The sequence below is a fragment of the Peromyscus leucopus genome, chromosome 10, assembly GCF_004664715.2.
Source record: "Peromyscus leucopus breed LL Stock chromosome 10, UCI_PerLeu_2.1, whole genome shotgun sequence".
In the NCBI taxonomy this organism is placed as follows: domain Eukaryota; kingdom Metazoa; phylum Chordata; class Mammalia; order Rodentia; family Cricetidae; genus Peromyscus; species Peromyscus leucopus.
The window spans coordinates 92,253,109-92,280,598 of NC_051071.1; the positions used below are offsets into that span (position 1 = coordinate 92,253,109).

At 42.8% G+C, this 27,490-nt stretch overlaps 1 protein-coding gene across 5 annotated transcripts in view; it reads right to left on the minus strand.

Annotated features, from left to right (window-relative positions):
- Window positions 1-27,490, minus strand: part of Glmn (glomulin, FKBP associated protein) — a 40,357-nt gene that overhangs the window by 7,907 nt on the left and 4,960 nt on the right. For all 5 annotated transcript variants that reach the window (XM_028867379.1, XM_028867377.2, XM_028867378.2 and 2 more), the window contains 13 exons: window positions 22,051-22,167; window positions 20,906-21,014; window positions 19,202-19,439; window positions 17,356-17,458; window positions 15,300-15,487; window positions 7,964-8,017; window positions 7,490-7,520; window positions 7,111-7,200; window positions 5,315-5,356; window positions 5,137-5,210; window positions 2,635-2,719; window positions 2,049-2,155; window positions 1,348-1,411 (listed from right to left, as the gene is read on the minus strand). In XM_028867379.1, coding sequence (XP_028723212.1) covers window positions 1,348-1,411; window positions 2,049-2,155; window positions 2,635-2,719; window positions 5,137-5,210; window positions 5,315-5,356; window positions 7,111-7,200; window positions 7,490-7,520; window positions 7,964-8,017; window positions 15,300-15,487; window positions 17,356-17,458; window positions 19,202-19,439; window positions 20,906-21,014; window positions 22,051-22,167 — 1,302 coding nt within the window. The remainder of the gene's footprint in view (window positions 1-1,347; window positions 1,412-2,048; window positions 2,156-2,634; window positions 2,720-5,136; window positions 5,211-5,314; window positions 5,357-7,110; window positions 7,201-7,489; window positions 7,521-7,963; window positions 8,018-15,299; window positions 15,488-17,355; window positions 17,459-19,201; window positions 19,440-20,905; window positions 21,015-22,050; window positions 22,168-27,490) is intronic.

The window sequence follows — 27,490 nt, forward strand, 5'->3', positions numbered from 1 at the left end:
CTAACACCGGGAGGCAGAGGCAGGTGGATCTCTGTGAGTTCAAGGCCAGCCTGGTCTACAGAGTGGGTTCTAGGACAGCCAGGGCTACAAAGTGAGACCCTGTCTTGAAAAAAACCCCCACCCCATCCCCCAAAAAACGAGAAACTGAGAGGAGAGAGATGCATGAGGGAATCAAGTGGGACAGGTGGGTCTGTGGAATGAGCGCCTGCTGTTAAGTTCTTTCAGGTTTGCTGGACATTTCAATTTCTTTTTCACAATAAAAAAAACATCTAGTTCAGACTAAGTTAGCATGAATAACAGGTCAAAGTACTGAGTCCACTAGGTTTACTGAAGGTCCTGTTGCTGCTCAGACTCCTCATCCTAAGTGTGACTTACTTAGTAAGTCTTCCTATCACTTTTTTAAAAAAAAGAAATCCATACTAACATGATTCATGTGGTTACAGGTAATAGGAGAGCAATTATTAGAATGGAGTAGGCAGAAAGGAGCTTAAACGTAAATGTGATTTTACTGTATGACATCTCCCTCAAATAGTTTTCTATTTATTGAATACTTCTAATGAAGTGCTATTAAAAAAAAATCCGACTTCCTACACCCCATTCAAAAAGTGCTGTGAACAAATGCATTTGTCATGTCTGAGGTGATATGTGATAATTTTATCTCATATAGCTCTGATTAAAACCCTGACCTATATATGAGTAGAAGAGGCTGAGTAAGGTTTGTGTGTTTGTGGAGCTCCAGAGGGTCAATTAACACATGACCTGTAACTTATCCACCAACAGGGCTGGGGTCAATGTAACTGGACCACATAAGCTCACGGGTAGTGGCACTGTTAGGAGGTGTGGCTTTGTTGGAGGAAGTGTGTCACTGTGGAGGCGGGCTTGGGGTCTCATATATGGTCAAGCCATGCCCAGTGTCTCAGTTCACTTCCTGTCGCCTGGGGATCAAAGATGTAGGACTCTTAGCTCTGTCTCCAGCACCATGCCTGCCTGCGTGCCACCATGTTTCCCTCCATGATGATAATGAACTCAACCTCTGAAACTAAGCCTGCCATGAGATGTTTTCCTTTATAAGAGTTGTCATGGTCATGGTGTCTCTTCATAGCAATAGAAACCCTGACTAAGACAAGGGCCTAGCAGGACTTCCTGCAAGAGAGCGGAGACAGGGCAGGAAAGCAGGGCAGATGTGAAGGCTGAGTGTGCCGGGACTGACAGGGGGTGTCAGAGTCAGCGCCAAGTTTTCAGCTGGGTATAAATGGTAAAGCTGGCTTACGATAGTAATCAAGAAAAGCTGAGAAACTTAGACATTCTGAATATACTCACAGGTTCTTTTATAAATAATTCACTTACTTGATTGTCATTTTCATTATCTTTGATAACCAAATACCTCAATAAATTTAACGAAGCCATAATCCTGTTAATTAAAAGATAATTTGTTATTTTCAGTATAAATTTATGTAATCAACAACTGCAATATATATAAAGCAAGTTAAAAGCTTGGAAATGCTGCTGTTAACACGTTTGCCGTGGAGACCACCCCACCCGTCTGTGGAGTAGCTCAGCTCACCCCTGTCTGGTCTAAGTTCACAAGCTGAGCGTGACCCCTGCGCCCCAGAGACAGCCCCGCTGTCCTCCAGACCATCGGTTCTTGTGTCCTTTGTTCATAAACACAGCTTTCCTCCACATCAATTCTAATGCACCAAAATTAAAAGTGTATGTTCTATATGGGAAAAAAAATGAACCTGAAAAATAAAGCCCAAATACATAATCCCTTTATAAACTGTTTTTGTGAGACTCTTAAATTTTAGTCACAAATGCTGTGGTTTCAAATCTCTATGTAATGCTGAGTACTTCAAAGATAGAAAATCAGATAGAAAAGTCAGTCAGTCACTGTCCTTGAGAGAAGAGGTTTGTTTCTATGTAAGTCACTGAGCAACAAAGAGGAAAAGCTTACATACATTTATGAACTAAATACAGATCATAAAGTCACAGGAAAACATTTTCTTTGTTTAAGAAGTTTTCTTTTAGAGCCCTAGTGGTGGTCACCTCACCTGTCTGAGTTCTGCAGTAAATCTGTTTCCGCACCCTCAGGGAGAGACAGTACCAAGTCCAACAGAGAAATCAGCTGTGGTCCTGAAAACCATTTGTTATATGTTTTCTGAAAAGCAAAAGAAAGATTATGAGAAGCTTATGTAATAGCATCATAAACCTTATATAGTATAATAAGATGATATTACAAAAACTATAATATGTTTAACATACATACATTTTTAACTCTCATGTCTATGTACCCATTCACTTTCTAGTCATATGTGGATATCTTGCCAGTTGGAGAACACTGGTGGTCTTTTTTCTACATGGGGTTATGCATATTTACATACAGACCAAACTCAAATTGTTATTTTTCTGAAGTATATAGGACAACAAAAGCCATATTATCAGCCAAAAGAAGCAGTATGGTTTAAGTTTATAGTTAACAAGTCTTCAAAATTCAGAGGGGCAGTGGTGTTTGCTTTTTAAATAGGGAATTATACTTGAATATTATAGACAGAAAAATGCTGTGTGTAAATCAATACTGATGTATGCTACATGTGAATAAATTAGTAACTGACCCCTCACCTGGGTCTGTATTCTTACCTTAAATGACTCATCAATCTGATTTTTGATATTTTGAATTACAAAGCCTTCAACACCCGAGTGATGACTTGTATTTAATAAGCACCTTGAAAGCATAATTATAACACATAAAATTATATTAAACTGCAATATAATTAGTGATAAAAAAGTTTACAATTCAACTGGACCTTATATAACTTCTAAGAATATAAAATTCACAGTGGAGACAATTATCAATGTGGCCAGCTAACTATAAGTTATCTTAACAGTTTTTGTTTTCACTAACTGGTAAATTTTATGTACAACTGGGTCTTTCTAAAAAAAATTTTTTTAGTGTGTATGTACTTGTGTGTAGAGGCTAGAGAACGGGTGTCCTGTTCTATCTGTCGTGTGTGTGTGTGTGTGTGTGTGTGTGTGTGTGTGTGTATACATGTATGTGTGTGTGCATGCGCGTGTGTGCCAGAGAACAATGGGTGTCTGTTCTGTTGGTCTCCTTATTCTTTTGAGACAGGGTCTTTCATGGTCCTGAGGCGAGGCTGGTACAGCAAGCCCCAGCCATCCTCCTAGTTCCTGCCCCTCTAACCTCCCCACCCAGCATTGGGGTTAAAGGTGTATATGATCATGACCATCTTTGTTGTTGTTGTTTTGTTTTCTTTGAGACTTGGAGTCTCTGTGTAGCCCTGGCTGTCCTGAAACTCACTCTGTAGACCAGGCTGGCCTTCCTTAAACTCAGAGATCTTCCTGCCCCTGCCCACCAAGCACTGGGATTAAAGGTGGGCACCACCACCGACTGGCTATACACCTGGTTTTTCATGTTGATTCTGGAGATCTGAAGATGGGTTCCAATGCTTGTGAAGGTGTTCTTACCTACTGAGCTACCTCCTCAGCCATGAGATAAGAAATTTCTGTTAAACCAAATTCTAATCTTTTCATGCATGTAATTATAATTTAACATGGCAAGAATGGGGACCAGTGTAACCTAAAAACTTTCAGAATTGTTCCCTATAACAGTAGACTAATGCTGGCTTACTTGAGAAAGGAAGCCTGACGACAGTGTAATGGCGGAAATCTTCAGTGTCCCCTAAAGGCTCCTGTGCAAAAGTCCTGGTTCTTAGTGGTGGTGGCATCTTTAGGAAATGGGACCTCACGGAAGGAAAGTAGGTCACTAGGGGCATGTGCTTAAAGAAGGGACCGGGACTCTGACCCTTCCCACCCATCTGTGCCTGTGCCCCTGGCCATGACAAGGGAGGTAGCCCTCCCGCTGCCTACACACGACCATGATGCTCTGTCCCAAAGTAACAGAGCCAACTGCACAGACTGAGGCCATGAGCCCATGATGGGAAGCTAGGAAGAAGGACTAAGGAAAAGGGATCTACTGACAGAGTACAGTGGAGCAAAATAAGAAACTTTGTATAAGATCTAAAGGCTAGGGCTGTGTAAGCCAGGCCTGACTCTTATCAGAAGTGAAGGCCTGGACAGGCTCGAGGATGCTAGTACTAGATACACCCAAAGACCTTTTAGCATTTCAGTATTGCTTAAATCGGTTTGCAACTCATTCTTAGTACCTACAACAGGGTAAAGTAAGCTAAGATCTGCAGGCTGATGTTAGCCTGATGTTTATGCCAGTGTTGTTAGAATACACCCACTTCCTAATATAACAACAGTGGAATTTCCATGCAAAGTGTATGTATGGCCTTATAAAGTCTGTATTTATTATTGAGCCTAAAATGTTCTAATCTTTAACTCTACTAGTAAGATCTAAGAGTAACTTAGAGTGACTGACCCGTTAAGTTACAAATCTTTGTGGCACCCTCAGTTTCAATTATAAATAATGGAAGATCATTGAACTCTGTAAGGTTCTAGCAGGAACAATCAATCTCAGTTATTCTTTTAAGACTGCTTACATTTACAGTATTTTAATCAAACTAAAAATTACACAATGCTACTCATATAATACACTTTATATGTTTCCAAAATACTTGATAAGCTGATTCTTTAGCTCTTACAGATACTGAACAATACTGTACAAATAGCATACCTTCAAATAACTACATGACATTAGTAGGTTTTGATCAGCCACACACTTAGTAATTAGCCATGGGCTATGTTTTGAAATGTATCCTAAAAGCTTATGTGTTAAAGACTGAGTGCAGCTGACAGACTTCTGTGAAGTGATTGATTAGATCCTGAGGGCTCAAACCAATCAATAGATCAGCCCTTGATTGAGTCATAATAGAATGGCATTCTTGAGAGATGGAAACTAGGAGGTCGAACCTCATGCAGGAAGTAGGTCTCTGGAGGCATGCCGTGAAAGGGTCTATCCTGTCCTTGGTCCTTCCTGTGGGGTGAAGGGCTCCATTCCATTGTATCCTCCATACACCTCCTCCACGTGAGCTCATCTCACACAGGCCCGAAGCACAGGAGACAACACACTGGGCCCAAATAAACCTCTCTCCCTAAGTTGCTTCTCAATTATTTTGTCAGGGCAATGACAGGTGCCCAGCTCACCAGCCTGATACATACCTAAACAATGTGTATTTGCCTTGTGAGTCCAACTTGTCAATATACAGCTGAAGCATAGCTAAACCTTTTTTCCTCTGAAATGAAACAAATAATACTATTACACAAAACATTAAAAATTAAATTATTTATTAAAATTTCTCACTGTGACTCATTAGTTAGTCTCCAAAATCACACATACCAATGTCTCAATGGGGCAAAGTGTCATTACTTTGACTAAGCCCTAGAAATAAAGAAAAAAAATTAATTTAGATATAGATTCTGACTCCAAAGAAAGTTAAATTACTACTAGATACAAACTAAAAGTTGAGAGAAAAGAGGGCAGGGAAAGGAGACATACAAGCTGAGGAGATGTGCTCCCCTGGCCTTCACTGTTACATCTACGGCAAACTAACTACAATCAGTTTTTACACAGCACAAAATGAGATGTGACTAAGTGTGATTTTAAAGTGAATGGTAATTTTTAATTATGTATAGAATAACAAGAAAAGGTAATCACCAGGCAGTGGTGGCGCATGCCTTTAATCCCAGCACTCGGGAGGCAGAGGCCACGCCATGAGTTTGAGGCCAGCCAGATCTACAGAGGGGTTCCAGGACAGCCAAGGTTACACTGAGAAACTTTGTCTTGAAAAAACAAAACAAAGAAAAGGAAATCAAATATTCAGACGTATAATGCATTCATTAAATATACTCAAGCTTATGTAGTAGCAAAAGATGCTCCTTTCTATTTAAATATTAAGAAATTTCTACACTCACAGCTAAAAACCTACATAGCAAATGAAGAGCTTACACAGGTACACCACAGGAGGTCAACAGGGTGGAGACAGACTGAGTGTGTAAATCAGGGGAAGGTCAACAGGGTGGAGACAGACTGAGTGTGTAAGTCAGGGGAAGTGTAGCATGAATCTTAAAAGTTCTTATTAATAAAGTCAGACCCGAGGCGAGTTATTGGGGTCAATGCTGGTAGATCAGAGAGACAGAACAAGCCATAGCTATCTCACCTCGCTGGATCCTCAGCTGGTCTTGTCTCCTCAGACTGGAGGCCTCTGAGTCCTCATCCGGAATGGGTCTCAGCTGAATTACTGCTCAAAAGCCTGAATGCTTAACCAGCCAAAACCTTCTAGTTTCTGGTCCTCACGCCTTATATATCTTTTTGCTACCACCACTCCCTGGGATTAAAGGCTGGCTTTCTGGGATTAAAGGCGTGTGTCACCATGCTTGGCTATTTCCAATGTGGCCTTGAACTCACAGAGATCCAGAGGGATTTCTATCTCTGGAATGCTAGGATTAAAGGTGTGAGTGCCACCATTTTCTAGCCTTTGTATCTAGTGACTGTCTGTTCTCTGACCCCAGATAAATTTATTAGAGTACACAATATTTTGGGGAACACAATACCACCACAGGGAAGATCAACAGGGTGGAGACAGACTGAGTGTGTAAGTCAGGGGAAGATCAACAGGGTGGAGACAGACTGAGTGTGTAAGTCAGGGGAAGGTCAACAGGGTGGAGACAGACTGAGTGTGTAAGTCAGGAAGATCAACAGGGTGGAGACAGATTGAGTGTGTAAATCAGGGGAAGATCAACAGGGTGGAGACAGACTGAGTGTGTAAGTCAGGGGAAGATCAACAGGGTGGAGACAGACTGAGTGTGTAAGTCAGGAAGGTCAACAGGGTGGAGACAGACTGAGTGTGTAAGTCGGGAAGGTCAACAGGGTAGAGACAGACTGAGTGTGTAAGTCAGGAAGGTCAACAGGGTGGAGACAGACGAGTGTGTAAGTTGGGAAGGTCGACTGAGTGTGTGAGTCGGGAAGGTCGACTAAGTGTGTAAGTCGGGAAGGTCACAGGAAACTCGACCGGAAGCTAGAGTAGCACTTGCAGAGGCGAGAAGGAAGGGAGAGGAGCCGCAGGCGTATGTCACCACAGCAGAGTTCAGAACAGGCAAGCAGCTGTCTAGTATTTGAATATATATCCTGCTTACCTGAGGCACAGCAAGAAAGCTCTTGATTTCTAAGTACTGATAAAGTAGGCTGTTGTCTTCCAGTCTCAATAAGCTATTCTCCAGAAGTTCCTGCAGATGAAGATAATGCACATACACACAAGGTGAAGTTGACAGTGATATTTGTTATTTCTACTATTTATAATGCTTGCAAACAGGCTGGTAAGATGGTTCAACAGAGAAAAGGGCTGACCTGAGCCTGATGACCTGAGGTCCCAGAACACATACAATGGAGAGAACTGGCTCCTACAGGTTGTCCTCTGACCTTTACAAGTGCGTGCGCGCGCGCGCGCGCACACACACACACACACACACACACACACACACACACACATGTACAATGGTAGCAAACAAATCTTACCAATCCTTTGGAGAAAATAGACTGTTCTGTTCTGAAAGAAAACATTAAAAGTTATCACTATGGTTTTATAATTTTTAAGAATGGTTCCTTACTTTAGGAGAAATAAATAAAAATTGAAATATAAGGTCTTTTTTAGCTGGAATGACTGGTGCACACCTGTAACACGAGCATTGGGAGGCTGAAGCAAGAGGATCTAGCATCAGACACCAACCAAGGCTCATTGCAAGACTGTTTCAAACTTAACTAAATGGCATGTATGTTAAGGAGAAATTCTGTGAACAATCAATCATACCCCTTTTGTTGCTTTTTGCCACAGGGTCTCAGGTAGCACACCCTGGCCTCAACACTTGGTGTTGCTAAGGATGAGCTTGAACCCTGATCCTCCTGTTCCCACATGTTCCCTCCTGTTCCTACAGTTCCAAGGACTGTTCAATGTTACAATTTAATCCTGAGATTTCATCTAAAGGATCTTACCTTTGCAGAAACACGTCAATGTGTTCCATGTTCATCTGCAAAAGGTATGATGGGCTAAAATAGGAAAGAATAAAAAAACAGTGTTTAGAATCAGCAATTTATTCTCCTCAACCACACTGATAGAGGTCAAACCAAGGCTTCACTCATGCTAGATAAGAACTCAATACTGGTCTCCAATCACAGCCCCAAAATCTCTCTCACACATTTAGAAGTTTTATACACATTTGAATTCTATTCCCTCCAGAAAACACATGTTGGAGTCATAGCCTCCAGAACTCAGAATTTTGGAGCTAAGGTTTTTATAGAGTTAGAATAAAGTGAGGTCTTTGGGGTGAGCTCTAGTCCAGTACCTCGTGTCTATTCAAAGGGGAGTTCAGGGGCCAGAGGCATGGCTTGGTGGTCAGGAGGTCCCACTGCTTTGGAGAGGCCTTGAGCTCAGCCCCCAGCACTCCTGTCAGGGGGCCTACAGCCGTGTCAACTCCCGCCCCACAGGCTCCAGTGCCCACTTCTCACATTCACAGACCCACAGACAGACAGACACAAATAAACGTAATTAAATAAATCTTAAAAAAAAAAAAAGGAAATTAGAGAGTTGCATACAGGAAGGATGATGTAAGAATGTGAAGGCAAAGACCCTCAAAGACCCAAATGCCAGAGAAGCATGGGAGATCCTTCCTCCAAGCTGTCACGGGGAAGAGGGAATTTCAGGTGAAGAGTACCTTCGTCAGACTGGCCGTGACTGTGTCTGTGAGAGGTTACTTTGGTTGATGTGGAAAGGGCCCAGCCCACGCTGGGGAACACCATTCCCTAAGTCCGGGCTGTGTTAGAAAGCTGGCTGAGCATGAGCTACTAAGTGATAGTCTTAAAGCAGGAAGGGCTCCTGCCCCGATTTCCTTCAAAGATGTAAGCCAAATAAACCCTTTCTCAGAAAGCAACCCTCAAAAGGAAACAGCTTCCTGACACTTTACCCACAGTCCAGCCTCTAGAACTGGAGTAACGTTTCTTCGTTCTGACAGCATTTCGTTGTGGCAGCCCTATTGACTCTAAGGCCATTCAACTGACCGCTTTCAGCAGTGTGCTGGCTCCAGGCCTGTCAGTCATGCAGCCTTTCTTAGGAACGTATGACCTGCGACTTTAGTTTCTTTGGGGTTTTTTATCATGAAGGGGTACTGAATTTTTTCAAAGGATTTTCCTGTATCTAACAATTACATTAGACAATCATGTGATATTTGTCCTTGAGTGTAGCAGAAATCTTAGATGGTCTTATTAATAAAATCAAACCTGAGGCCAAGTATTGGGGTGAACAATGGAAGATCAGAGAGACAGAACAAGCCACAGCTAACCTCACCTGGCCAACTTCTCAGCTGATCTTGTTTCCTCAGACTGGAAGAATCTGAGTCCTCATCCGAATGGCTCTCAGCTGAACTGCTGCTCGAAAGCCTGAAGCTTAACCAGCCAAATGCTTCTAGTTTCTGGTCCTCACGCCTTATATATCTTTCTGCCTTCTACCATCACTCCCTGGGATTAAAGGCGTGAGTCACCATGCTTGGCTGTATCCTTAAACACATGGATTTCTGCCTCTGGAATGCTAGGATTAAAGGTGTGTGCTACCACTGCCTATCCTAAGTATCTAGTGGCTTTTCTGTTCTCTGACCCCAGATAAGTTTATTAGGGTACAAAATATTTTGGGGAACACAATACCACCACACTTGAGTCATTATAAGCATGTCCTGTGTTAGGTTTACTGATGTATGCTGAACCACTTTTCATATCTTAAATAAGACCAACTTGTATGATCTTATTATGATACTGAAGAATTTGCTTTGGAAGCATTTTGTTGAGTATTTTGGGAACTAAACTAAGCAAGGAAGCTGGGTTGTTTTCTTACTTTTGTTTTGTTTTTTTATTCTGTTGTTGTCTTTGGGGGATTTAAAAAATGTGTTAATTGTGTGCAGGCCTGCACATGGGCACAAGCACATTATGACACTGACGTGGAAGACAAAGAACAACTTTCTGGAGTCAGTTCTGTTCACTTCAGGTCCTAGGACTCAAACTCAGGTAGTCAGGCCTGGACGACAAATGCTTTTATCTGCTGAGCCATCTCCATCCATCTCCATGAGCCCATCTCTGGCTTGTTTTATGTTTGTTTGTTTTCTTTTGGTTTTTCGAGACAGGGTTTTCCTGTGTAACAGCCCGGCTGTCCTGGAACTTAGCTTTGTAGACCAGGCTAGCCTTGAACTCAGAGACCTGCCTGCCTCTGCCTAATGCTGAGATTAAAGGCTGCGCCACCATGCCCAGCTATTTTGTTGTTTTTAATCAGTTTTGATGTTTAGTTCAGATTCCCTAGAATTCACTCTGTAGCCCAGGCTGGCCTACAATTCATGATCCGCCTTAGCCTCCCAAATTTTGGGATTACAAGTATCCCCACACCTAGCCAGTTATCTTTTTCTATAGAATTCTTACCTGGTCTTGGTATCAGGATATTATTTTAGAAGAATGAATTTAGAAGCACTCCTTCCCTTTTTACTTCTGTAGTTTAAGGATGATTTGTGTTAGTTCTCTGAGCATCTGGTAAGCATCAGGAGTGGATCTGTACAGCCCTGGGCTTTTCTTCATTGGGAGATGTTTTGTTACTGATCTGTTTAGGTTCTTAGTATTGCCTCAGTTCAATTTAGGTAGGTCACAGATGTCTAGAAGTGTACTGACTTCTACATTTTCCAATTTATTAGACTATAAGTTTTCAAAATAATTCATAGTGATCCTCTGGATTTCGGCGGTGACATCACCACTTTGTATCTAAATTTCACCATCTTCTTAGTTTGGTTAAATGTCAGTGAACGTGTTGTCTTTTCAGAGAACCAGCTGTCTCAGGGCCTCTTGTATTGTTCTGTTAGACTCCACGCCATTTCTTTCCACACTGATATTTAGTTTTATCTAATAAATTTGTTTGGGCTAATTCCGTTTGCCTAAGACCTTCAAATACATCAAGAAGTTATTTACCTGAGATTTCCCTTCACATTAAACAAGATTTACTTTACTTTTATTTATGTGTATGTTGTGGGAGCCTGTTCTCGGGTTCCTCGTGGCTTTACCCAGCAGGTCCACATGGAGGATGATTAGGACCACAGGCTGAGTGCAGGTGTCTGAGATGGTCTGCACTTGGCTGTGCTGGGGGAGGAGGTCTTTTGCTCCACCCCTTGGCATCTCTATAAAAACCCTGGGGCAGAGACAGTCGGGCCATTGGAAAAGGTTCCAGGCCCTCTCGAGGCTATCCTTTATTTTCTTTCTGTTTATCTCCACAATATAAATCCTTCTATCTAATATTTCCTGCTGCTCACACTCAAGAAAACTCTGGGGAGCTGTGGGGTTGGTGGGTAAACGCCCCATAGTATGTACACATGTATGTGGGTGCCCAGAGGCCAGAAGAAGACATAGGATACCCTGGGACTGGAATTAAAAGCAGTCTGGGAATGACCTGACATGGTGATGGGATCAGAACCATGGGTCCTCTGAAAGAGCAGCAGGCACTTTTAACACTAAGGTAGCTTCCTAGCCCCTTATGATTTTTAATGTAGGACTTACAGCTACAGACTTCCCTTTCAGAACTGCCTTTGCTATATCCTAAAGTGCAGGGTAGGTGTCTTCTGTTCTGTTCTGTTCTTCAGTTGATTCTAGAAGTTTTAAATTACCCCCAGTTTCCTCAATGATACACTGATTGCTCAAAAGTGTGTTATGTAATTAATCTCCAGGTGTTTGCCTATTTTCTATACTTCGTTCTGCTATTGATTTCTAATTTTATCACATTATAATCTGATAAAAGATATTCTTGTTTTTTAAATTTGGTTAAGACATGTTTTACAGCTTAGAATGTGATTTCTTTTTAGAGAAAGTTTCACAGCTGCTGAGAATGTATATTCTGAAGATGTTGAGGTCTAATAAGTAGCTTGGAGCTATGATATAGCTTCACTAACATTTCTGTTAGTTTTTCTCTCTGAGTGACCTGTCTACTGATGAGACTGGGTACTGAAATCTACCCCCTATTGAGGACTTATCCTGCTTATAGTACTGTCTATTTTATGAAATTATATGTATCAACATTTGTTACATATATATTTATAATTATATCTTCTTAATGGCTTGTTCAATTATTTTGGCTTGGGGTCTATATTGTCAGATACAAGAACAGCTAGTCCAGCTTACTTTCAGATTCCACTTTTTTAGAATACTATTTTCCATATTTTAAGTCTATGTGGGATTCATCAATCTCTCCTCCTCTGTCCATCCGTCTCTATTTCTTTGAGATAGGGTCTCACTGTGTAGCCCTCATTAGCCTAAAATTTACTGTGGATGGCCTTGAACTCACAGAGATTTGCCTATTTCTGCCTCCCAAGTGCTGAGTGTTTCTTAAAGATAGAAAATAGTTTGGGACCAGAGAGATGATTCAGCAGTTAAGAGCACATATTGTTCTTGCAGATGACCTGAGTTGAGCTCCCAGGACCACCATTTCTAGGGGGAATCTGTAACTCTGGTCTCTTTGGGTACCTGCATTCACATGCCCATATGCACACATAAACACAATTTAAAAAAAAAAATTTTCCGGAGCTAAGAATCGAACCCAGGGCCTTGTGCTTGCTAGGCAAGAGCTCTATCACTGAGCTAAATCCCCAACCTCTAAAATGTTTTTAAATGATAGAAACTAGTTGGATATCACTTTAAGCCAATCAGTTGATCTGCGTATTTTATTTAGAGGATTAAGACAGTTTACATTTAGGGTTATTACTGAGAGGTGTATGGCTAATTCCTGTTGTTTTCTTGATTAAGGTACTGTTTTCTTTTTAACGTAGCTTGTTTTGGAGGTTCAGTGATTCTCAGTTGGTTCTCTGGTTTTCTTGTGACTTACTCTTCCCCATGCTTCTGTGGCTGTCACCTCCTTCTCGGTGTGCAGGGTTGCCTGCTGACCTCTTCAGTGCTCACCTAACGGTCCTGACTTACTTTAGCTTGGGATGAGCGCACAAAGTCTTTATTTCAACCTAAATCTTGCTGGATATAGTAAAATTTTTGGAAGACATTTACTTTCAGCCTGAAATATATCATTCCATGACCTTGTCTGTCCCCTTTTGCTGAGGGGCCTGGTGAGTTTCTGATGAATTTGCCTTTGGAAGTAGCTTGGTACTCCACTCTTGTAGCTTTTTATATTGTTTTTTTTTTTTTTTTTTTTTGTTTTGTTTTGTTTTGTTTTTTCTGTTCACTTGGTGTTTTAGCTAAACTGTCCTATGGAGAGTTTCCTGTATGGCCATTCTAACTGCCTCCTGTGCCTGGATGTAACTTTCTTTCTATAGATTTTATAAACCTCATTAAAAACTTAAATTCTCTGGCATTTCAATCACTTCACTATCTTTGGAACTGTTTACTGAAGTGATAACTTCTCTGGGTCTTTTGAGCCGGCTTTCTCTTAAGTCTCAGTCTCCACCAGTCTCAGTCCCTACACTACATGGAGTGTTGGAAAATGGTGCAGGAATAGAGTTGTGTAAGAAGTCTGAGTGCTTGTGAGAACACTCCAAGAGAACAAGACAAGAGTCTTTTGGCCTCAGTTTCTTCAAAACATGGAATTGTTCTTGGAATGTGTTTTCCTGCTTCTCCTGGGTTAACCGGATAGGAGTAAGTTTACTTCAGAACACTCATTATTGTTTGCTGGTGTATTCAAATAAATGTTTAAATTATTCTTTATATACCTCTATGGAAAAACATGTTTGTTTGTTTTTTTTGCCACATATGGCTTGTCCTTGTGACTGTACACAGCTTGAATTCATGAGAACTTTACTTAACCCTCAGAGTATAAACTATTTGAGGCTCTGAATAAACTTAGCTATTGCATGAGACTTTAGTCCGCCTCATTTATTGGGTCCATTCTCTGAGGTCCCACTAGAGCAGTGACAATGGAGGACAGCAAACAGGCCACAGTAATGACAACAAACCCACAAATATTTAATTACAGAAGAAAAAATTGAAAACAACCATACTCCCAAAATAAGTATAGATAAGAGTTAGATGTCTAGAGGGTTGGAATTACAGAGCTGGAAGTATAAATAAGTGATAAAAAAGAAGAGAACAAAGAAGGTAAGAAAGAGGATTGTAGGAAGAGCAGAAACACCCACAGGATAAAGTAATGTTGAGGAAATGCAATACAACTCGATCAAACAAAGAAACCCATCCTTCCTATCTTGCCGAGAGGTGGTGGGGTCTTTGCTTCCCCTGGAGTCCACACTGCCTTTCCTGCTAGCCACGCAAGCTACTCTCACTGCTGCTGGCCTGATTCTTGCCGGTGTCCTCCACAGTTGGCCCAGCAGCCTGGCAAGCTGAGCCTCCTTGCATTTCCCTGCCAGCTGAGGCTAAGACGCACTTTGTGGATGCTCTTCTACCGGGGTGTGTGGCGTGGGAACTGCCCAAGCAGCAGCTGTTCCCACCGAGGTCTGCAGAGCTCTGACTGTGGAAAGCATCTACGCTGGGAGGAGAGGAGGCACGGCCACTGAGTGACCCACACACCCGGCCACACTCGTCCGGTCTGCACCCCGAGCTGATATTCACTCACTGCCTTTTACTCCTCGGAGGAAAAGATGCAGTTCCCAGGTGTAAGTCCCCTCTGCTTCCCTCTGCTTCCCTCTGCAATGGAGCCCGCACTTCCCATTTCTTAACCCCTATGTCCCCTGATCTGGGTTCAAGTCAAAATCAGCCTCTTATGCCCATGGCAATTTTCAGAGTGGTTGTTCCTTTGGTCAGCAGAGAGGGTAAGTCTTTAGCACTCAACAGGCTTAGTAATTCTGGGGCTATTTCCCCCAGCTGAAAAGTATGACCACAAGATCGCTCAAGGTCTCTACAGCATCGGTGAGCAGAGTAGGAAGCAACAACTCCACTTCTCCGGCTGTTTGCTGTGTAAATCACAGATCTCTAGACTGAATTTGTTATGCAGAACACTATCCTCTACCTGTGGGGCTAACAAGGCTCTCCTTTTCTTCCTCTTATAGCTCCACTGGGGGAAATTCTCCCATCCCAACCATTTTGCCTAGTACTTAATGTCAGGGTGTACTGTTTCCTGTATAAACCTGGTTTTCAGTGTGCCTGGATTTCCTGTCCCTGTCTGTTGACTGCTGTGGCACCCCATGACTTTTCATACCACCCACGTCTCCCTGCAAGCCATACACTAGTTGATGTCTTTTTTCACACTACTGGAGATACCGGAACATTCTAGGCATCTCTAATCAGCCATCTTCCAGTGTACTAGTATGTTAATAAACATGTCTGGATATTAAATAAATCAAGAGTTTGATATGACTCTTACCTTAAGACCATTGGAAGCTGATCAATACCGATGCCCTGAACAAATACTAGATATGTCAGAGAAGCCACAGAGTCTGACAATTGTTTGTCTTCTTCCTCCTCAAATTCAAGGTAATCCCAAGTCCTTTTTTTCCTTCCATGATTAAGAATAATTTGTGGGACAGGGTGTCCAATTTGTGATAAAAATCCCTGTGAAATGGGTTTAAAAAAAGGGAAGCTATTGGCAAATAAACTATATTATCACCTCCTTATTCTATATTCACACCCATATAATCCCTTCTCTTTGAAGGTGTATAGAACTTGTGATACTTGTCTTGAATATCACTCCCATGATTAGATTGTCTTAAATACCAATAGTGAGTGCAGTGGTTTGAATACGAATGGCCCCCACAGGCTCACAGATCTGACGGCTTGGTCTTCAAGGAGTGGCACTACTTGAGAAGGAACAGGAGGTGTGGTCTTGTGGGAGGAAGTGTGTCAGTGGAGGTGGCTCTGAGGCTTCAAAATCACAAGGCAGGTCTGGTGCCTCTCTTCCTGCTGCCTGCAGATCTGGATGTGAAACTCTCGGCTGTTTTTCCAGCACCACGTCTGCTGTGTGAGGCCATGCTCCCCACTAGGAGGACAATGGGCTAAACCTCTAAAATTTTAAGCAAGCCCCAATTAAATGTTTTCTTTCCTAAGAGTTGCCGTGGTCACTTCACAGCAGGAGAAGAGTGAGGAAGAGTGAGGATGTCTGCAGGTATAATGAAGGTCTCGATCAGTTGATTTTGAGTTATTCAAAAGATTGCCCTGGATGGCCCTGACATATTCAGGCAGGTTTTTTGCTTTGTTTTATGTATTAATGTATTTATTTATTTTGAAACATCAAAATAAATTTTGAGACTCAAAATAATTAATGATACACACACGAATGAGTTTTGTTGACAGCTAGACTATCTGCTAGATGGAGGGCTTTAGAGTGAGCTAAGCAAACCATTTCAGGGAGCTGCAGAGATGGCTCAGCAGTAAAGAGCACTGGGTGTCTTGCAGAAGACCCAGGTTTGGTTCACAACACCCACAGGGTGGCTCACAACCATCTATAATTCCAGTTCCAAGAGCTCCAATGCCCTCTTCTGGCCTCCTTGGCTACTGCACACATAGGCACACATTAAAAATAAAAAGAGACACACTTTGTAATAAAATAAAATGAGTAAGTTTGAAACGCAGATGAAGCTGGGCATGGTAGCACACGCCTTTAATCCCAGCACTTCGGAGACAGAGGCAAGTGGATCTCTGTGAGTTCAAGTCTTGCATGATCTACATAGAGTTCTAGTACAGCCAGAGTTATATAGTGAAACCCTATCTCCAAAAAATTAAACATAAAAAGAGAGAAAGAATTTCAACATGAAAAATGGTAAGTGATTCAGGCAGAGTGGTGGTTGCCAGGCAGTGACAGGGCCGAGGGTGAGACGTGAGCGCTTCGCAAGTACAGACTTCAGGGGGAAAGACAGGCTCTGGAGGTGACTGTGGTGGCTGCACAACAATGTAAACACACCAACGCTACACTTAAAAATGCTTAAGACAGGGCTGGGTGCCCTTCTAGAGGATCCAGGCTCAACTCCAACTCCCAGTACCCACATGCTGGCTAACAACCAAAATATGATATCCTTTTCTGGCTTCCACAGGTACTGCATGCATGTGGTGCAGAGACACACATTCATGCAACACACACACACACAATCTTTAAAAAATACTACTAAATCAATAGCAATGATTTATATTATAGTATTAAGAGAAAAGATACACAGGAATATATATGATAACTGTTCAAGACCTTATATGTATATATACATTTTCTTATTTATTAACATACAAGTAGAAACATTTGGAAAGCCTTGGATAATGAGATTATTGCTATTTAATTTCCATCCTGTTGTTTATCTGTGTTCTAAAAAAGCTACATGTTGCCCTATTAATAAATTATCAATTTAAGTGCTCATATGAAATACATCAGAATATAGCAGGATAAATTTAAGATTAAGGTGAATATTATAGCAGATTAGACTGGCTGTACTTACTATTATTTCAGATGCAAAACACCGAAAAGGGTCATTTCCAACTTCTTCAGACTGTTCAAGGAATTGTGCTGTCAGCAAAGGGCATTTCAAGCTTTTGAAACAACTAAGACATAAGAAATAGGTAATTATGTCGTCGTCGGCACTCCTGAAACATAACATCTAGTTCTTCACATCTAGCTTTACGTGAAAGATAAGCACTGCATGGCTTGTTTATCCTCTAAAATCAGGCTGAAATTTAATTCATTACAACAGTATTAAGAAGTAGGACCTTTGAAAGGTGGTTAGGCCAGGAGGGCTCAAGTCTCATGGGAAGGACTCTGCTGTTTTGAAGAGATGAGCTCAGCTTACTTGAACTTGCTACTCATCCACCAAGTCCTAGCACCCCAAACTTAGACTTCCTAGTCTAGAACTGCAAGCTAATATATTTTTATTACAAATCACGTAGTGTTTTATTACAGTAGCAGAGATGGCCTAAAGCAAGCATCAGTAATAATGTGTCTATAAGACATATGAATCCTTTCTCATTAGTAACACGAGAATGGCCTTGGTAGGCTCCGTTTCTAGACTGTTCTCACTGACTCTGAAGGTCTGTCTGAGGACCAGTACTCATCTTGGATAGTACCTATCATCTGTCCAAGGGAAACTCAAGACAGAAACCTTTTTTATAAAGTTATATTCACTTTTTTCCTTTAGTTTTTTGAGACAGAGTTTCTCCGTGTAGCCTTGGCTGTCCTAGAACTCACCCTGTAGACCAGGCTAGCCTCAAACTAACAGTGCTGAGATTAAAGGTGTGTACCACCACAGCCCAGCAACTTTATTTTTAATCTAACTATTCGTGACTAAGTCTTTTCTAGTTCTTTAAAATAGCCTTAAAAAAAAAAAAGTAATAGGTTTCCTAAATGGTAAACAAACAAATCCCCTCATAAAAACCAACTTTAAACGCCCTAATCCTGCAAAATAGAAAAGTAACAAGAGCATTAGTTTCTCAAATTAGAAAAAAAAAAAAGTTCGTTACTATCCAAGAGAAATTTAACACAAATCCTATGTATAATTTATAATTTAAGATTTCCTAGTAGTCACATGAGAAAAGTTGTGAGAAATAATTTCCTCAATTAACCCAATATAATATGCTGAAATATTTCGGTAGGTCACAAGTATACAAAGATTTTTTTTAGGAATTTTATTGTCTTTTCTTTCTTTTTATGGTGTGTGTTCATTGTTTGGAGGTTTTGTTTTGATTTGATTTTTTTGAGACAGGTTATTCTGTAACCCAGGCTCTGGCTTTCATCTTGCCATCCTCCTGCCCCAACTTCTGAGGGCTGGAATGACAGGTGAGCACCACCATATCCAGCTTATGTTTCCCCCTTTTTAAAATGTCCAGTCTTCAACCTAAAGGCTGTTTTATACTGGTAGCACATCTTAATTTGGACCATCCATATGCCAAGTGATTGGGAGCCAAACTGAAGAGTGGACGTTTAGTCAGAACCCATGGTGTGAAAGAGAGTGGGCGAGCACTTTGTTGGATTTGTGATCAGGGTGGATGTTCAACTGTCTGGTGGTCCTTCTGCTGTTTTCAAACACCATTTCCCATAGACAGAAAGAATTCCTTCCGTTAAGGTATCTACTGCCCCACATTCAGGATTTGCTTACTGTGTTGGGTGAAAGTAAATTAAGTGAAGGACTTGGTTTTGTACTGTTAGTGCCTCACTAAATATCCATGATATATCAACAGTATGTCTGTCTAAAAGTCAAAATCCCAAACTAGATTTGTATGTACAAATAAACAAAAGGTAACTGAGCTACCCATTACTCTCTCCACTGTGGGGTATCCTTCAAATATACTTACAATTTTAGTAACTCATCTTTTAACTTTTCATTTTCCTTGTCTTCTTTGTTATCAATTACTTCTTCCACAAAAGGCTTCATGAACTCTATTAAGGCCTTGCAGCACTGACAAAGGCCATAATCGTCTGTCTGCATTTGTTCTTCCGAGTACGGAACGGGAAGCAGAGAAAGTTGACTCCAGAGGGTGGACAGTGCTAATCCAACTGAGTAGGCCTTGTTGTTGGGGAGTTTCTGAACCACTGCAACAGAGACCGGGTGGTTACTTGCATTCACCTCAAAGCGTGCCGCACAGGACGAGAGGGAGTCGGCAGTTACAAGGTTCCGGGTCTTTAGGGGGTGGGGCCTTGCTGAAGGAAGTGTCACCAGAGGCGGCTTAGATGTCGAGGAGTCTGAGCTCACTACTCCCTGTCACTGCAGTGTGATCAGGTCGTCCTCACTACTCTCCCTCTGTCACTGCAGTGTGATCAGGTCGTCCTCACTGCTCTCTGTCACTGCAGTGTGATCAGGTCATCCTCACTGCTCTCTGTCACTGCAGTGTGATCAGGTCGTCCTCACTACTCTCTGTCACTGCAGTGTGATCAGGTCATCCTCACTGCTCTCTGTCACTGCAGTGTGATCAGGTCGTTCTCACTGCTCTCTGTCACTGCAGTGTGATCAGGTACTTCTCACGCTCCCACCAGGCCATCCCACATGATCGACTACACACCTGACCTAAATCAGCAGGTCTTCCTCACATTGCCAGTTGTCAGGCACTTGAGCACAGCAATTAGGAAATCAACTAATAACGCATTTTTATAACTGGCTATCTTTTTCCTTATTTTTGATGCTAAGCACAAAATATGAATGGAAAATTACACAGCACTATATAAATGGAAGGAGTATTGCAGAGCTTTTTGTGCCCTTAGAAGATTTTGAATATTTAAGAAGTATAAGGCTGATTAGCATTCAGATTTAAATGAATTTATTCTAATGTCTAGGTCCCTCTATCACATCATGAAGTATATGTTTTCTAAAATGAAAATCACTTCTTTAGAGGAAAAATGTCCGTCTTGGCTGCTGAGACCCATTATTTGCCAATACTGAGCCATGAAGCTTTCTCATTCTGCACGTCTCTTTTCATTCTCCAGACCACCTTTTAACCAACCTCCCACTCAGAGGCTCGTGTATGGGACTACCACACTGCTGTCAGATCATATGACCCACTAAATATGCTTAGAGGGAAAATGCTAACTATAAACTGTAGCTAAGAAAGCTAGCCGGGGAGCTAGGGAGACGGCTCAGTGGTTAAGAGCCCTGGGAACTCTTCTAGAGGACCTGAGTTCGATTCCCAGCACCCATGTGGCAGCTCACAACCTGCTGTTACTCCAGTTCAGGGGATCTGATGCCCATTTCTGGCCTCCAATGGCACCAAGCATGCAAGTAGTGTGCAGACATGCATTCAGGCAAAAACTCATCATGTAAAAAATGTAAAATAAAAAAAAAGCTAACCACAAAGTTACACACATGGAAACAGTAAGACACACAGATTTACGAACAGCCCCCTTCCCAGCACCCTGAGCTCCACACTGCACTGCTCTAAGAGTCTACAGCAGAGCTCAGCAACTCACCACACGCTTTACTTGGTAGACTGTTCACATTTAGGGTAAACATCAAGGTACGTATGCAAATAAAACAAGACATACTTGGGGTACCGAAATGCTCATACCTGTCTGTAGTGGTTGAAGTAAAAGAAGAATAATTTGGGATATCTGTTTTCCAGAGGCCTCTTCAATGAGTTCAAGCAAACCCAACAACAATTCCTTTGGATTACACAACTATAAAAATATTCACAATTGAACCTGTTTAATACAAGTTGTATTTAAAGCCACATGATTACTATTTTAAAGAAGACATACTGAAAACTACAGTTATATTTGCTTAACTATAAAATGCCCTGTAGGTTGTTGAAGGATCTTCAGAGCTCAGGCTTCTTCTGAACTTGACCTGAGCCTCCTATGGCTGCTGTACTCTCCACACAGAGCTCCGGCCTCTGGTTCTTTGTGAACAGGCAATTCATGGTTCATCCTGACAGCCCTCTGACCACTCAGCTGCCGACTTTCTCTGCCAGAGCGACACCCCGATCGTCTGGAAGGAGTTCTCTCCCCTAACGCTCATCTGTGTGCACCCCTCCAATCTTCAGTTCCCTGTATTAGGTCTTACTATGGGATTTTCAGACAAACTTTTTTATTGTTGATCCCCCCCACACACACTTCTTATCCTCCTCTCCCCTCCCTCGCACCCCTGATTATCTCCTTTCAGCTTTCATGTCTCAAGCAGCACTGGTACTTGATTCTGGGTCTAATGCAGCACAAGGGTCAGTGTGACATTAAACCAGTTCTTTAAAACTGACTTCATCTATATAATAAGAACACTTGTTAAATTACAGATTTACAGCCCTCTTATGGAAAACTCTGAATCTGGGATCTCAGACTGGATAATTCTTATATCTAGAAACCTTGGAAAATGCTGAGATGGAACTGCCCATCCATCCCGTCAAGTATGACTGGGTATTACATAAGAGTAATTTCCTAGCCGGGCGGTGGTGGCGCACGCCTTTAATCCCAGCACTCGGGAGGCAGAGGCAGGCGGATCTCTGTGAGTTCGAGGCCAGCCTGGGCTACCAAGTGAGTCCCAGGAAAGGCGCAAAGGTACACAGAGAAACCCTGTCTCGAAAAACCAAAAAAAAAAAAAAAAAAAAGTAATTTCCTGGTAAGACTAAAATGTTCTTACCAAAGAAAAGGAATTAAACGTGAAAGGGAACTGTAGTGCTGCTGTGTGTTCTGATGGACAGAACCAAGTTCACTGACTCACCTTCACCAGTAAATCAAACATCAGGAAACAGTCTTTCCTTTTCTCCTCTTCACCGTTCCTCAGGAGGCATCGCACAACAGGACCAACCAGATTCCAGCCCATAGACTTGATGATGGTCTGCAGAGCATGGCAGAGGAAAGCAGACAGTCATCTAGAGACTCTCCTGCTTTCCTGACCACGGGAGCTAGAGCAAAGGCAAGGCCGCCGGTGAGACACACACGCCACCTCTAATCCTTCCGGGGCTCACAGCAGCCATCACCGTGTTCAAATGTTTTTAATGTTTTCACTGAGGGAAACAGAACAGCCTCTACTTTCACTCAGCAACTAGATCTTTCCTAGGAACTTAAGAGTTCGGTTATTTCTGACAAGCTAGTTAATTTGCTCAGAACAAGCATTCTTTTTTTTTTTTGTTTTGTTTTGTTTTGTTTCCGAGACAGGGTTTCTCTGTGTAGTTTTAGTGCCTGTCCTGGATCTCGCTCTGTAGACCAGGCTGGCCTTGAACTCACAGAGATCTGCCTGGCTCTGCCTCCTGAGTGCTGGGATTAAAGGCATGTGCCACTACTGCCCAGCTGCATTATCATATATATATGAGATAAAGAATATGACTTCATTTTTATTCTCTCCTACACATAACTTTCTTTTTCTTTTTCTTTTCTTTTCTCTTCTTTTTTGAGACAGAGTTTCTCTGTGTAGCTTTGGCTATCCTAGAACTCACTCTGTAGACCAGACTGGCCTCAAATTTACAGAGATCACCTGCCACTACCTCCCAAGTGCTGGGATTAGAGGAGTGCTCCCCATTGCTGGGATTAGAGGAGTGCTCCCCACTGCTGGGATTAGGAGTGCTCCCCACTGCTGGGATTAGATGAGTGCTCCCCACTGCTGGGATTAGGAGTGCTCCCCACTGCTGGGATTAGAGGAGTGCTCCCCACTGCTGGGATTAGGAGTGCTCCCCACTGCTGGGATTAGAGTGCTCCCCATTGCTGGGATTAGATGAGTGCTCCCCCACTGCTGGGATTAGAGGAGTGCTCCCCACTGCTGGGATTAGAGGAGTGCTCCCCACTGCTGGGATTAGAGGAGTGCTCCCCCCATTGCTGGGATTAGAGGAGTGCTCCCCATTGCTGGGATTAGAGGAGTGCTCCCCCCACTGCTGAGATTAGAGGAGTGCTCCCCCCACTGCTGAGATTAGAGGAGTGATCCCCCACTGCTGGGATTAGATGAGTGCTCCCCACTGCTGGGATTAGGAGTGCTCCCCACTGCTGGGATTAGAGGAGTGCTCCCCACTGCTGGGATTAGGAGTGCTCCCCACTGCTGGGATTAGAGTGCTCCCCATTGCTGGGATTAGATGAGTGCTCCCCCACTGCTGGGATTAGAGGAGTGCTCCCCACTGCTGGGATTAGAGGAGTGCTCCCCACTGCTGGGATTAGAGGAGTGCTCCCCCCATTGCTGGGATTAGAGGAGTGCTCCCCATTGCTGGGATTAGAGGAGTGCTCCCCCCACTGCTGAGATTAGAGGAGTGCTCCCCCCACTGCTGAGATTAGAGGAGTGATCCCCCACTGCTGGGATTAGAGGAGTGCTCCCCACTGCTGAGATTAGAGGAGTGCTCCCCACTGCTGGGATTAGAGGAGTGCTCCCACTGCTGGGATTAGAGGAGTACTCCCCCCACTGCTGGGATTAGAGGAGTGCTCCCACTGCTGGGATTAGGAGTGCTCCCCACTGCTGGGATTAGAGGAGTGCTCCCCACTGCTGGGATTAGAGGAGTGCTCCCCACTGCTGGGATTAGAGGAGTGCTCCCCATTGCACATTTCAAATACTTCCCACACCAAAGTTTTTCTTTACAATTATTCACATTCATATCAAAAACAGATTTTCAAAGTTATTAGCAATGTACCCCAGCTCTGTAGCCTGTTTTCTTTCAAGTCATTAATACATACCATACACATACCACCTAATACTCTAGGTTCTAAAAATCAGAGAAAATCTCTATCCTGATGGAATTAATTCTATGAAATTCTTGGGGAAGGAAAACAAAAACAAAAACAGACAGGAAGACAGTACTTCCTCTGGACACAAGCTGTCTACAACAACAAAGACGCAATGTGAAGACGGCGAGAGAAAAGTCATCTTTAGCTGGGAGAGGTAAGAGGATTCCCGGGGGCTAAGTTAAAGCTTTTTGAAGAAACAAATCAGCCAGGAATAGACAGGTTAGAAAAGAACCTCCAAGGCTCTCAAACAGCAGTGTGTATGTTCGAGGATCCCTATGCCTTGGAGGAGCTCAGGGAGCTTTGTTAAGGTGTGAGGACCCTTCACAAAGGAGGAGATAATCATCAGCTTTGCCTCTATCTGTCAGACACGCTGGTATTTTTACCAGGTTGCAGCATAAATATTAAAGAGTTGCCTTTCTGAGAGACCGTTTGCTTTGGTTGTTCTCGGTGTTTTGAGACAAGGTCTTAAGATGTTACCCAGGCTGGTCTTACATTCCTAGGCTCAAGTGGTCCTTCCCCTCAGCTATCAGAGTAGCTGGGCTAGGGACATCCACCATGCTTGCTGCATAGGTTCTCATTATTTTAAAAGTTATACCCAAATATACTGATTTGGGCGAAAGGTACTTGGTCTATCTTTCATTGTTTTAAGACCTAAAATGACCTAAAGTTCATTTTAGAGATTTATAGTCATGTCAATTTTTAAAATTCACCTTTCTCTTTTTATTCAATGAAACTGATGCTTAGAATATGGGAGAAAATGAAGTACAAATTTTAATGAACAAAAGCATGCATTTTTTATCTAATAATTCACTTATCAAAATAATCACTCATTATTTTTACTCTCGGGTGTTTATGTGTCTGTGTGTATGATGGGGGGGCACACACACCATCGCACACACGGGACGTCAGAGGACGGGGGGGGGGGGCACACACGCCATCGCGCACACGGGACGTCAGAGGACAACCCTGTGGAATCTGTGCTTTTCCCTCACCCAGGTCACGGTCATCACGTACTTTTGCCCATGAACCATCTCCCTGCCCCCAGTTATCTCACTGACTAGTCTTCTAATGCTAGTTATGTCTTCTGTCCAGAGTTTTCTCTCAGCTCCGTAGCTGACACCCACTTCCTTCAAATCTCTTTCACCGTGAATTTATTTTCCTCTCTCTATATTCCACTTCCACTTCCTATACTTTTCTTAGGATGCGTATTTTTTGTTCATTAGAATGTCATCTTGTAAGCCAGGTATGGTGGAACATGCCTTTAAACTCAGCGCTTAGGGGCTAAAGGCAGGAGGATTCTGTGAGTTTGAGGCCAGCTTGGTCTACGTAGGAGCTCCAGGACAGCTAGGACTATACAGAGAGACCTGTTTCAAACCAGCAGAAAGCACGCCGTTACTGGAGTTCTTCTGGGCAAGGAGTATTCCGTTCATTACTGTGTCTAGTGCAGCAGCAAGAACAGACCTGTTACAAAGTAACAGAGCAGGTCTCATGACCAGGACAGTAAACAAAGAGGCAGACTATACAGCTTAGATGTCTGCTAACTTAGGTATAGCACAGTGTCCTGCTTCCAAAGATTTGATGTCCTGTTTTTCTCTATTTTTTGGTATAGCTTGACTTTTAATATTTAAGAATTCATATTATGAATTAGTAACTAAGTTTTTAAAAAATTACTAAATTCTTATCTTACCATAACTTACTGAATTAAGAGTAAATTCACTTTATAAAATTTGTCTCCTAGATAGGCAGGATAATTATTTCCTTAATGACATCCTGTTCCCAGCATTCCTGGCCAGCACAGCCCTCCGTGGAGTTTAGCATCTTACTCTTCTTTCTTCTGTCTCTTTGGACGCTGACCAGAACCCAGGTGTGCATTTCTGGTTCTGTGGCCTCCCTTGCTTTTCCTACAGTCCCACTTCTTGTCATAGGCTGCCTGCTCCCACGTGGCTGACCTCTGGGCCAGCTTAACTTAAGCACAGGCGTCTGTTTCTTTTCTATTCTCCCAACAGCTGCTGAGATTACAGCTTGCCTGGCCCAGAGAGGTTTTCTCTTAAACTCTAATTCAATTGTCCTCAAGCTTAAAAACCCAAACCAGCCTCAGCTCCTGCGTGCAGTACTTTCTGAGGAGGTGTTTCTCTCTCTCCTTCCCTTTAAGTGATCCTCTGAATGACAATAGCCAGATCCTTAAGAGTAACAATGTGTTTATCTGAGTTAAAGAACTGTTAAATATTTAGTGTGTATATGTTTGTACATAGGCAACAGCATGTGTGTAGAGGTCAGAGGTCAAGTTGGAGGTTGTTGATCTCTTAACCATGTGGGTCTCAGGGATCAAACTCAGATCACTGCACTTGGTGGCAAGACTTTACCCATTAGCCACCTTGCCTAATCCCAAGAATTTTAGCTAAACCCGTTTATAAATATCAGCTACAAGGTTATCAGGCACTGTAGAATGATGTCTTTTGGAACTTATAGACTCTAGCATTAAATATCTCATGCTCTTTGTTTGGGGGTGGGGGGGGGGAGCGAATAAGTCAGTATATGGAAAGAATTAGATACAGACTTAAAAACCAGGCTGGCATCGAACTCAGATATCCACCTGCCTCTGCCTCCCGAGACCTAACCCTGACGTACCTTGCAATGTTTTGATATTAAGCAACATAACTGTCCCTGTCTTACACGAGACTGGCAGAGCCAGAGCTCACATCTCTCCAACTCCAAGCCCACGCTCTGCCCCGACTCTAGCTGCTCTCCACTGGGCCAGTTTTGCTCTCAAGTCCCCGGGGGATACTTGGCAAGGTCTGAAGACTTGATTAGTGTTGGCAGAGAGGGTGCTATTGGTGTAACAGGCAGAGGCCAGTGCTGCTGCCGAATGGCCTACACTACACAGGACAGTGGCCCTGGCCAGGACACAAGCAGGTGTTGAGGTCTACATTCCAGAGTCTTAAGACAAGTTCATCTTCACACAGACAGATTGGTAGTAAATTGGGACCACTGCTTGTCACCTGGCAAGAAAATCAAGTCGTAATCAGTGTTAAATATTGTTGTACTGAAATCTGAACCCTGTTGTTATCAGATTATAGAGCACAAAGGTGATTTTCAAGGCACTAAGCCTAGGCCTCACTATTTAAATCTATCCCATTAGCTATTTTAAAACATACTAAAAATAAACCACTCAGCCACGAAATACCTGAGGACCAGTGTATTATCCTCTCCTTCCTCCCCCGTCTCGCTGACGCAGGGCTGCCGCTGCTCACCTTGACAGGCATGTTCTCAGCTAAGATGGCTGCTGAGGGCTGGGCCGGTGGCTCACTGGGGACAGTGCTTACAGGCCAGCCTGAGGATCTGAGTTCCAATCCCCAGAACCTAAGCAAAACCTGGGTGTGGCAGTATGCGTGTGTATCCTGGTGTTCCTACTGCAAGATGAGAGCAAAGACAGGAGAATCTGGGGACCCTCAAGGGCC